General features: G+C 34.6%; 1 protein-coding gene across 1 annotated transcript; it reads left to right on the forward strand.

The window, feature by feature from the left end:
* Positions 1-868: 868 nt before the first annotated feature.
* Positions 869-12280, forward strand: LOC136037139 (ATP-dependent RNA helicase DDX51-like). Its single transcript, XM_065719636.1, has 2 exons — positions 869-997; positions 10385-12280. Exon 2 carries the CDS (start codon positions 10389-10391, stop codon positions 12249-12251), a length of 1863 nt encoding a protein of 620 aa, XP_065575708.1. The 5' UTR covers positions 869-997; positions 10385-10388; the 3' UTR covers positions 12252-12280.
* Positions 12281-12564: the final 284 nt, after the last annotated feature.

Consider the following 12564-nt stretch of genomic DNA (forward strand, 5'->3'; position numbering starts at 1 on the left):
GCTATGCGTGCTAGTATTTCCCAACAAAGATTTAAAATCATTTTGACCTTTTGATATTTGACTACTACTGTGTCCCATCAATAGTTTCAAAATTTATTTATTTACAGTAAGACTTTATGGAAAGTTTGATGATTTTAAAGATTTAAGCAACTGATTGTCAAATGATAGAAGTTTTTAACAATTTGTTATCAAACCGGATATCAAACCCACTAGATTACATGTATTTTCGTGAATTATAACCTGACTCCTCTTACCATCAATTTAAATAATTTCACTTTCTGTAATATAGGTCAAGAGTCTGGGACAATGCTTCCGATAAGATCGTCAGTTATTCGAGTACCATCTTTTTGATCTGTTGCAACGTCCCAACGACTGTGATTGCGCTTACTCTAATAAATTTTACCGAAAGTTGAGCTTCAAGATTGCTTTTTAAACCTTTATTTTCGCTTCAGAAAGTTTACTGACAAAAGTGTCAATAAACGTTCTCAAATATGGTTTTTGGTCGAATAGGAGGGCTTTATGAATGTCTTTGACCTTGAAACCATTTGGTAACAAACATCTCAAAAGAGCGTGGTACGCAACAATGTTTCGTTTCGGATGAAGGTTGCCAATCAATTTTTTTTGAAGGTGTCCACTGAATACCACCATCCTCTATCAAAGAAATATTGTTTGAACTCACAGAGTCTTTACCCACCAGTCTGTTTATGCACGGGAAAACAAAATCTTTCACCGAGTGTTGAAGTTCAAGAGGTATTTCACCATCAATTACAAAAAATCATCCTTGTGGTCCATTCTCCTCAACAAAGGCAAAGTGGGGGAAACTTGGATCACAAGGATTGTCAAGCGATTTATAATAACCACACGGCAAAGAGCTAAAAATGACACATTTTTGGATGTTCAGACAACATACTCCTGCACCATATATTTACAAAGTATTTGGCGAAAATATTCAAATGTTAGGAATGTTCATCATTGCTCCTTAAAAAAATATTGTAAAGTAAGTTCCATTTGTAACGTAATTAGCGGTAAATTTTTCATGTCTGTGCATTCTGTAGGATTGCAGCTTAGCTGCTTTTGTTGGGCTGGAATTTGGAATACTGCTTAGCGAATCAAATAACACTTCAGGAATGTATTAGGCCTACAACTAATATTTTGACCCCCTTCTTCTACCTGAGTGCACTGATTTCCCTTGATAAATGAAATAAATGAGGGACATTTAAAATGATGGAACATACCTGAATTAGGTCAATGGAACTTTTACAAATGTTTTAAGAATTCAATTAGCCTGTGCAAAGCCTAGCCTTCTGAAGGCTTTTAAAGTAGCCTATTTACCTCCACCAATTTGCTGGTAAAGGCCAAGAATAGAAGCTTTTCAGAAAGAGACAGGCTAAAATAAAAGAAAGACGTTTTTAGAATGCTAATTTGATGCTCATTTTTATGGTTTTGTTCTTCTACCTTTTTTGAAAAATAGCACCTGGAATCCATGATAGACTCCTTTTGGCTTCTAGAAGGTTTCTTCTAAATGGTAAAATTCTAGTTAATTGACTTCTTGCTATTTTGGAAAGGGTTTAGGTTAGGAAAATGAAACTTTTGGGGATGGTTATACAGCCTAAAGTATGGGTAAATTTATAGAAAACAGTATTAATGGCTTTTGTACAAAGTGAATATACCACATGATGCGTTTTTTATGCTCTTTACAAATATAATAATTGCTTCAACTGGAAATTCAGATTTAAGCACTTTTTGACCTCTTAAAAATGACCTAAATATGGGGTATAAAAAAGGCTAAGAAAATTGGTCTCAAACCTTAAATACCTTATAACATTGATCTTAAACTTACTGTTTCATTATAAATCAATTTTTTTTTAATATCATATAATCCACAAGCACTGATTTTCCATTATTAATTTTGATAAATTAATTTTCCAATGTTATGATATTTTCTTCTTCCTTGACATCAAATTTTAAATAAAAACATGAATTTTTGGTCAAAAATATGAAAGTCGGCTATTATGAATGCCAGTTATACTGTTTGCTATACATTTAACTATATTAAATAGCCTACAGCAATGGTTAGTTTATATATTAATATATGCTATGCTTTACCCCCACCCCCCCTGATCTGCAAATATATAGCCCAAATCTGTTTCTAAACTATTACAGATTTGTGATTTCAAATATCCTATTATTTTGTAAAAATGAACAAAAATGTATGCTTTAATTGAAATTTTGACAAGAAGGTAGAAGAAAACACCATAACATTGATAAAATTTATTTATCCAATTTAATTGTGGAAAATCAGTGCTTGTGGATAATATAACATTAAAAAAATGGATTTATAATGAAACATTAAGTTTAAGTCCAATGTTATAAAGTTTGAGACCAATGTTTTAAGCCTTTTTATACCCCATATTTAGGTCATTTTTAAGAGGTCAAAAAGTGCTTAAATCTGAATTTCTGGTAGAAGTGATTATTATATTTGTAAAGAGCATAAAAAAGGCATCAAGTGGTATATTCACTTTATATAAAAGCCAGTAATACTGTTTGCTATAATTTTACCAAAGTATGTCCTGGGAAGATATTTTAAAGTACCCACCTCTGCTCCTTGTCCTTCTAGAGGGCCCTGAAATTTGCCTACATAACAAGTCTATACCTATTGAAATTTTGACAAAACAAAATTTTACCTTGATTTTCAGTTACTAGTTGCTTTTTCTCTGTCTTTAGTTCTGAAAATGCAATTCCTGTTATTTGAGTAGAATTTTGAGCCATATCAATGTTTTTTTTTCAAAATTTTGGAAATGTATTTGCATATCTCTAAAACCGTATAAAATGGAATTGAGCAAAGTTATGAAGCTAAAAACAATTTTGTTGTACTTCAATTAAGCAGAAGACATATTTTGTAAGGTTTCACTTTTATAACACACATATTTTTAAAGGTCATCAAAGGTCAGGGCCCTCTAGAGGGAGAAGGAGTGGAGGTAGTTGCTTCAAAATAACTTCCCAGCACATACTTTAGCCTGTAGACCCATTCCTGAAAGTTTAATTTTCCTAACCTAAACCCTTTCTGAGATAAAAAGAAGTCAATTAACTAGAATTTTACCTTCTAAATAAACAAATAAAACAAAAATCAATGCAAACGTTGTATAAATAAAAAGGCTGAAAAGAAGAAACTATGGAATTACAAAGAAAAATAAAAAAAAAGAAGAAATGATGGAATCAGATACCTTGTGGGAAGTACAAGTATTCAATCTGCCTGTTACCAGCAATTTAAGGCCTAAAGGTTGGCTGGTATCTATACAGCTGTTCCTACTGGCTTTTGCTCACTTCTGCACTGGAGGACTCTATGGGTAAATTGACTCAAACAATATTATTATCCACAAGAAAATCAGTTATGCTTTTGTATATGTATCTTTAATTTGCTGCATGTTTATTGGCTGTAAATAGCTTGTCAATATCTTCAATTATGCTATCTTTAGTCTTTCAAATTTACATTTTATATTTGCTGCAAGGTAAACTATGTGTATCATTCAAAAGTTACATCTTGTAAATTCTCAGGCATTTTTCATGTTTTTGACAATTCATCTCAGGCCTACTTTGTATAGCCCTAGGCTATACACAAAGCAAACATAGAATAAAAACCAAACCATTATATTACTAATTTTTGCTCCTTTTCAACATAAAAGTTGCTACCCTGACAATACACCTCCCCCCTTGACACACATATATAGCCCCAATAATAAATTTGTTGTTATTTCTATTGGTTGATCTGTTGTAAAACTGGTTACTCTGTGTAGACTTAGAGCTATCCAGTTTATCCTAAGCCATTGTGCTGAATATTGGATAAAACAAGAGCTAAGAGTTCATATGGCACTTGTGACAAGGCAAGAAGAGTCAAGAGCTCATATGGTATAAGCTCTAAAAAATTCTAAGAATCAATAGATTGATTTAAAAGAAAAATCAGAGGCTTAATGCTGGTCAGGATTTTAAATAAGAGCTCTGAGTCATGATGTCCTTCTAAATATCAAAATCCATTAAGATCTGATCACCCACTCATAAGTTATAAATACCTCATTTTTTTCTAATTTTTCCTCTCCCTTTAGCCCCCCAGATGGTCAAATTTGGGAAAACAACTTTATCTAGTCAATTTGTGCAGCTCCCTGACACGCCTACCAATTTTCATCATCCTAGCATTTCCAGAAGCACCAAACTTTCCAAATCACTGAACCCCTCCCCCCAATTCTCCCAAAGAGGGCAAATCTAGTATGGTTATGTCAATCATGTATCAAGGACATTTGCTTGTTCTATCCACCAAGCATCATCCTGATTCCTCCACTCCAAGCACTTTCCAAGATTTCCCCTACAACTCCCCCCAATATCAACAGATCTGGTTGGGATTTGAAATAAGAGCTCTGAGACATGAATTCCTTATAAATATCACATTTTATTAAGATCTGGTCACCTGTTCTTAAGTTAAAAATACCTCAATTTTTCTTATTTTTCCAAATTAACACCCCTGAGCTCCTCCAAAGAGAATGAATCTGATCCAATTATGTCAATCATGTATCTAAAACTTGTGCTTATTCTTCCCATCAAGTTTCATCCCAATCTCTCCACTCTAAGCATTTTCCAAGATTTTTGTTTCCCTCCTCCAACCCCCTATATTCCCAGATCTGATTCGAGTCAAAAATGGAGCATCTGAGACATAAGATCCTTCTATATATATCAAGTTTCATTAAGATCTGATCACCTAATCATAAGATAAAAATACCCCAGTTTTCACGTTTTCCAAGAATTCTGGTTTCCCCCTCCAACTCCCCCATGTGTCACAGGACATGGTTGGAATTTAAAATTAGAGCTTTAAAGCACAAGATCCTTCTAAATATCAAATTTCATTAAGATCTGGTGACCCGTTCATAAGTTACAAATACCTCATTTTTCCAAATTACCACACCCCCCCCCCAAACTCCACCAAAGAGAGCAGATCCAGTCTGGTTATGTCAGTCATGTATCTGAAACAGGTTTTATTCTTCCCATCCAGTTTCATCCTGATCTCTCCTCTTTAAGTATTTTCTAAGATTTCCATTCCCCCCCCCAATGATGCTTGATCCAGTTGAGATTTAAAATAAGAGATCTGAGTTATGAGGTCCTTCTAAATATGAAGTTTCATGAAGATCCGATCACTCCTTCATAAGTTAAAAATATGTCAGTTTTTCTAATTTTCAGAATTAACCCCCCCCCCCCCCCCAATAGAGCGGATCCATTCCAATTATTTTAATCATGCATCTAAGACTTCTGCTTATTTTTCCCACCAAGTTTCATCCCAATCCCTCCAATCTAAGCGTTTTCCATGATTTTAGGTTCCCCCCAAATTCCTTCCAATGTCACCAGATCCAGTTGGGATTTAACATAAGAGCTTTGAGACACAATATCTTTCTAAATATCAAATTTCATTGAGATCCAATCACCCGTTTGTAAGTTAAAAATAGCTCATTTTTTCTAATTTTTCAGAATTAACCGCCCCCAACTACCCCAAAGAGAGTGGATCCATTCCCGTTAGATCAATCATGTATCTAGGACTTGTGGTTATTTTTCCCACCAAATTTCATGCCGATCCCTTCACTCTAAATGTTTTCCAAGATTTTAGGTTTTCCCCTCCCAACTCCCCCCCCAATGTCACCAGATGCGGTCAGGATTTAAAATAATAGCTCTGAGACGCAATATCCTTCAAACATCAGATTTCATTAAGATCTGATCAACCTGTAAGTTAAAAATACTTCATTTTTTCTATTTTTTCTGGAATTAACTGGCCACCTAGTCCCCCCCAAAATGGTCAAATTGGGAAAACGACTATTTCTAGTTTAATCTGGTCTAGTCCTTGATGCGCCTGCCAAATTTCATCATCCTACCTTACCTGGAAGTGCCTAAAGTAGCAAAACCAGGACTTACAGACAGACCAACATAATTTGCAATTGCTATATGTCACTTGGTTAATACCAAGTGCCATAAGAAGTCTACTCTGTTAAATGCATTAAAAATATAAATCATAATAGGAGAAAACATGATAATCTGACTAATGTTTTGTGATGCATATTATAAGGTAAGAATTTCATTGTTTGTATTTTTATGTAGCTTGTGGGTGTATGAGACAATTAAAGGAGAGGGCTGAGGTAAATGTGAATAAAACCATAAAATTGGCAACCTGAAATATCTCTCTTGTTGTTCTAGCATGTCTCTGTGTAGAGAGCTGCTATTCTTAACCTTTACCAACCTGTCTCAAAATGATACTGGCTTTGAACACCCTTGTGCTGAAAAAATTAGAGCAACTAGGATTGAGGCCCCTTAACACAGGGTGGCCTGCTTGTTTCAAGTTTTAATATTATTTTTATTTTAATTTGATATTTTTTAAAACTATTGTGTTCAAGATTCATTGCCTAATAGCATAGTCAAAATGTTATAATATTCAAAATTCACACAATGCACAAAACTGAAATATATCACTGCAAGATTTCAAAAGCCAAGTAAAACATATATGGTAAGCTCTAGACAATGAGTTGGAAATGGAAAACAAGTATAGACCCTTTAAATACAAACATTCTTTTCTCTAAAATATATTAAAGGAGTACAGGAGGTAAACCAGTAATGGAGGTTCCCAGGGGGTATAAAGGTTAGATTGTAAAAATTATGGTCTTTTATTTGAATAAGTACTAGAAACCCAGGTCATCTAGAATAGAAAACGGAGTTAGAATGTTACATCCTTCATCTTTTCCAAACTAGATAACAGGTACAAAACTTTCGTAAAATTTGACCATTTACATTAAACTAACTAAACAAAGGTTCTTCTATATGGCACTACACTTCTAAGTTCACTACTTATTCACAATTTATTTGTCACTTAATACACATAGTTTAGGGAATTTCTCACATGTCAAATCTCTGTATTGGCTTCACAAGCTGGCCACTATGGGTTATGTATAGGGAGTTTTGGGGTTCTTCTTTGGTTGGGTGAATGGTGCTGGAAGGAGTGTGGAGAGCACTGAGCTACACTCAAAACTTATAGGTTGGGGAATGGTCTCTGTCAGTGTTACAGGTAGGAAGGGGTTTATTGATGATGGGCTTATAGGTGCTGGTGAAGTTTTGGCTTTGGGGCTGTCCTCATCGTCAGCAAGGTCTGGTGATGAGGATACTAGTTTAGCATTTTTATGTGTTGTCTGTTGCACTGGTAAGTTCCTCCCTTGGTTGTTTCAATTATGTATGATCTTGGGTTTGCATCTACTCTTTTAACAATTCTGGCTTGCCAAAGTTTCCCACAAATGTGAGCTCTGACTGGTTGACTGATTTGCAAAGGTTTTAGTTCCTTTGACTGTCTGTCATGATATTTGCTTTGTCATGACTGTTGTTTTATCCAATTCTGTCAAAATTGTTTTTGGCAAATGGTTTTTGGTGTGAGAAGCTGTTTAGTGCAGGGAACAACTGACCTCAGGTTTCTGCTCATCAACAGTTGTGATGGGGATGCTAGACCATCAACCAGGGTGTTCCTGTACTCTAGCAATGATAAGTTAAAGTCATGTCCTTTAATCTGTTTTGATAAGTATATCTTTGGCTGTTTGCACTATTCTTTCTGCTAGTCCATTTGACTGTGGGAAGTTTGGAGACGATGTGGTTTGAGAGATTTCCCAATTATCAATGGACTTCTGAAATAGTGTGGATGTGAACTGGGGGCTGTTGTTGGTTATTAGAGTACAAGGGATTCTGTAGCATGTGAAAAGCTTTTTAAGATAGGATATTATGTGATATGCATTTGCATTTTCCCCCAATTTATCAACTTCAAAAAAACAACTGTAACGAATAATGTGAAAGACATTATGTCTTTGAATAATGTGAATAATGTTGTACGTCTGGCTGGTTATTTTTAAGATTAATGAGACTTAATAAGAAGATATTGTCTTATTTCCTGGGTAAAGCCAACATTAAGCTGAAAAACTCATTTTGAACAAGCTTTTGATGTAAATAATTAACTTTACTTGGCAACAATTTCATGCACAATAGAGTTGTGAGATTTGTCAGATTTTGGTGGGAAGTAATGGGACCCTGGTGTGTCTAAAAGGGGTGTTGTTTAGTAGGAAAGTTGGTAAGGAACAATAACCTTTGAATAAAAAGTAAGATCAAGTTTGTTTTAATTACTTAACTAAGTGTTGTGACCACTTACATACGTTAAGAAGGAAACAAAAAACTTCACTTGGAAAAAGATAATTGATTTTTGTGTTTTTTTTTTCTATTTTTTATGCATTGAAAAATATACCAAAGACCCTGATGACTTTCATACAAATTCACAACTATGTATTTTAATTTGCCGTAAATAGAGGATTCATTGATGAGTTTGACGACGGCTACCAAGTTTTCGCTTTCTTGGAGAGAATTAGAAGTTAATTCTTTAGTATAATCTTGTCCCAACATACTAGTTGTAATTGTTTATAAAATTTACGGAATACATTGAAGATTTTTGTGTGGCAGCTTAGCATCGGGAGCAGTATTTCACAGGGGCTGATCTTTCCTTTTCTGCGTGGCACATCTAACGGTTAAAGTTATGGTGATCCCTTTTTCTTAGTAGAATTTTATCAATATAAGTCCAAACTGCTCCTGGGCAAGGGATGCCTCATTCTTTTTATTAGTCCAATACTCTCCATCTCTAGTAAGGGGAGTGTCAGAGGATTTGCTAAGGCATGGGACAAAAACTGAGGAAAATACAGTTTTGATAGAATTTTCCAAAGCTTCTCAATGTGTCTCCTTCCAACGGATCTTTCTTCCCCTTCTGCACAGGCATGGGTGGTAATTTGCATGAGGTTAGTTAAACGAAAATAACGACGAAGGCCACACTGCATTTCCATGATAAATAAATACAAAGTAGAAACAATAGGGAAAATATTTTCGAGACAGTGGAAATCAGTTCTATGAATATTTCGGCCCTATGTCCAAGGGCCGTCTTCAGCACAATACGAGAACAAGAGAGAAAATATGTATATATAAATAAACTTACATTAAATTGTGAGAATTAAAACTAAATAATGTTTTTTAAAAACTTTTTTAAAAAACAACCCTAGCATCCTTACTTCAAGAAGTTCAACCAGGACTGACAAAAAGAATAAAGTGAGAATATAAATTCATTCAAACTAAAGAGAACAAAGTAATTAAATGCAATTTCTCAGAGCCAACCTTGCTTTTTTAGCAGCCTGTCTCAAACGCCTTTTCTTAGCTGGTTCAATGCTATTATAAATCGGTTTAGTAAAATATTTTGTTAGATCATTTTTAATTAAATTTGAGTATAAAGAATTTAGTGAGTATTCCCCTAAGTCCCTGTTCAAAGAAATATTATTTATTTTGAGATTAATTTCGATTGATTCTCGAACCACTGTTTTATCCCCAAATCATTACTGATGAGTGAAGATTTTTCAAAAAGTATCGTGTGGGACAGATTATTAAATATATGCCAACCTAAAGCAGAATCAAAGGAGTTGTTGGAACTATTTGAAATTAATGCCTTGTTTATGTCTTTGTTATCCTGTTGTAGTCGGTTTTTCTAGATTTTGATGGGTCCTGCCGACATAGTAATTTCCACAATCACAGGGTATTTGATAGACCCCTCTTTGGCGAGTAACTGGGGTCTTATCTTTACCGGAATTTAAGAAATTAATGATTTTAAAATTAGTAGTAAAAACTATGTGCAGATTATTTTTTGTGCAAATGTTTTTTTTAATTTTGTTGTGATTTTTGGGATATACGGAAGATAGACCATATTTGAGGGCTTATCAGTAGCCTCACATTGTGAAATATCTTCTTCGATTTTACAAGAATGTCTTTTTATTCTACGGTTAATTATTTTATTGACAAAAGGAATTGGGTATCCATTACCAAAAAGAATATCTCTGATAAAGTTTATTTCTGCATTTATATACGAATCGGAGCAAATATTCAGGGCACGATCAATGAGGGAAGTTACAACTGCTCTTTTAACTTGTGGGGGTGATTCGAATTAAAGTGAAGATATCTATTGTTTTGTGTTGGCTTTCGATAGATAGTAAAATCCAGTTTATCAGCATTACGAATAATTAACACATCTAAAAACCTATGTAGTTAAAAGATAGAAAACCTTGGGCAATTGGTCCTGATGTGGGGTTGTGATTCAGATTGCTAAATCTGATTTAAACATGCATATATTTTGCAACGGACTATATTAAAGCTGTAATATAACTTTAAACTAAGCTATAGTACTTGAGCCTCCTTTGTGGGCTGGTTGGTTTTTACATGAAACTATGTAAACAGTATTTGTTTTTCAATGTGTCAACCATTCCCTAGTTAAAGATTTATTTATATTTCCTTTTCGTTTTAGTTCGATGGGTCTATTCACTGTCAACCGTTTTCGTCCCAGTGTGGAAAGCAATGTGGCTAAAGAAGACAAAAAAGACATCATCGACCAACTTAAAAGGAAAGCGGCACTCAAACTACCTGTTAGTGATGAAAAAGAACCAAAGGAGTATATGTCATCAAAAAAAGATGGCGAACCTAAAGATGAAAAAATACTCGTACCGGAACTTGACGAAGAAGGATTAGAAAAACTTGCTAAGACTGCAGAAGATGAAAATGATGATGAAGTGTCTGCTAATGAGGCAGTCGTGGAGGAAGATTTTGAACTTCAAGTACAAGATTTAGAGCCAGCATTTACACTTCTAGGGGAAGTTGCAACAAAGAAGCAGAAGCCAGTGAAGAGAGTTTTGCCATATTGGCTTACGAGGCCTTCTGTCATATCCTCAAACTTGCTGAATAAGGATCTACCTGTTGAATCCATACCTGGTTTGAATAAAATCATTGTAAGTAATTTGAAGAAAAATGGGATTAATTATTTCTTTCCCGTTCAACAACATGTTATACCAAGACTACTTGACTATGATTCCCCATTCATTCCAAATGATTTGTGTGTGTCTGCTCCTACAGGTAGTGGAAAAACGTTAGCATTTGTTTTACCAATGGTGCAGAATCTATCTCACTTCAATGTCAAACGGGTTCGTGCTTTGGTTATACTCCCTGTTCACGACCTTGCCGTACAGGTATATAAAGTCTTTTCCCACTATGTTGATGGCAGTAATGTCAAAGTAGCACTAATTTCAGGATATACATCTTTCATGGCAGAACGTGAAAGTCTTGTAAGGGAGAATAAGCTGGGCCAAACATATTCTTTGGTTGATGTAGTCGTTGCAACTCCAGGTAGGCTGGTAGACCACATTGAAAAGACAGTTGGATTTGACTTGACAGATTTGAGATATTTGATTATTGATGAAGCAGATAGAATACTGGAAGAGACTCATTCGGATTGGTTAACTCATATTGAATCTGCGGTTTACAAAAAAGGTCGCACCAAGATTCAAGCTCTAACTATTAAAGCTATGCAATGTATAAACCCACCACTGCAAAAACTGCTGTTTTCTGCCACATTAACATCAAATCCAGAGAAACTGAAAGCTTTGAAGCTCTTCCAACCTGAGTTGTATACATCAGTTACCACTACACAAGTCGATAATGAGCCTGATGATAAATTCATAGGAAGGTATACCACACCTGAAGAATTAACAGAATATTATTGTGTGAGTGATTCCACCCTTAAACCTTTAGTAGTTCAGCATTTAGTACTAACAAACGGATGGAAGTCTGTATTGTGTTTTCATTCTTCACGTGTATCAACGCATAGATTATCAGTTCTCTTAAATAGTCTTGGACGTTTGAAAGCTGGTGAATTATCTGCTGATCTTTCAAAACAAGATCGAGTCAAAATGATTGAAGAATTTAAATCTGGGAAAATTCAAATACTTGTTTCCACAGACGCAATGGCCCGAGGTATGGACTTAGGAGTAGAAGCAGTGATTTCCTACGACCCTCCATTATTTCCTAAAAATTATATTCATCGTGTTGGGAGAACTGCTCGTGCAGGAAAACCTGGTACTGCTGTTACAATTTTGTTGGAAAATCAATTATCCAGTTTCGAGACTCTGATGGCAGCTGTTAAAAATACTAATGTTCTTCAAGTGCATATTGAGCAAAACGAACTATTTCCTTATGAAGAAGAATTCAAGACAGCCTTAGAAGAGGTGAGAAACCAATTGACAGAAGAAGAAGAATCGAAAAAGAAATCTATATTGATGAAGCGAAAGGGATCAAAACAGCATGACAATATGTCCAAGTTTAAGAAAAGGAAAGTGTCTTAACAAGTTTTGAGAATAAACTTCTAAGAGAATTTTAATTGTTTTCTATTTTAAGTATTATCGTAACTTATAGTTTGGACTTGGACACTTTTCTTAGAGGAGACGTGTTGATTGCAGACTAATTTGGCTATATCAAACAAAATCAATTATCAGTCATTGGAATAAATTATAAACCAAAATTAAGTTTCCAGCAAATAATAGGAAGATGGTTGGTTTTCCAATGAAGATTGATCAGCTATAAAGTTTTAGATGCAAAATTTGGCATTATCCCATTAATTACTAATAAATGTTATGTAGACACTGGTGATGGAGAGTA

Source organism: Artemia franciscana, chromosome 16 (genome assembly GCF_032884065.1).
Source record: "Artemia franciscana chromosome 16, ASM3288406v1, whole genome shotgun sequence".
In the NCBI taxonomy this organism is placed as follows: Eukaryota; Metazoa; Arthropoda; class Branchiopoda; order Anostraca; family Artemiidae; genus Artemia; species Artemia franciscana.

What these genes read in the sequence shown, in the direction of transcription:
- LOC136037139 (XM_065719636.1), top strand. Translation starts at nt 10,389, where the DNA reads ATGGGTCTATTCACTGTCAACCGTTTTCGTCCCAGTGTGGAAAGCAAT.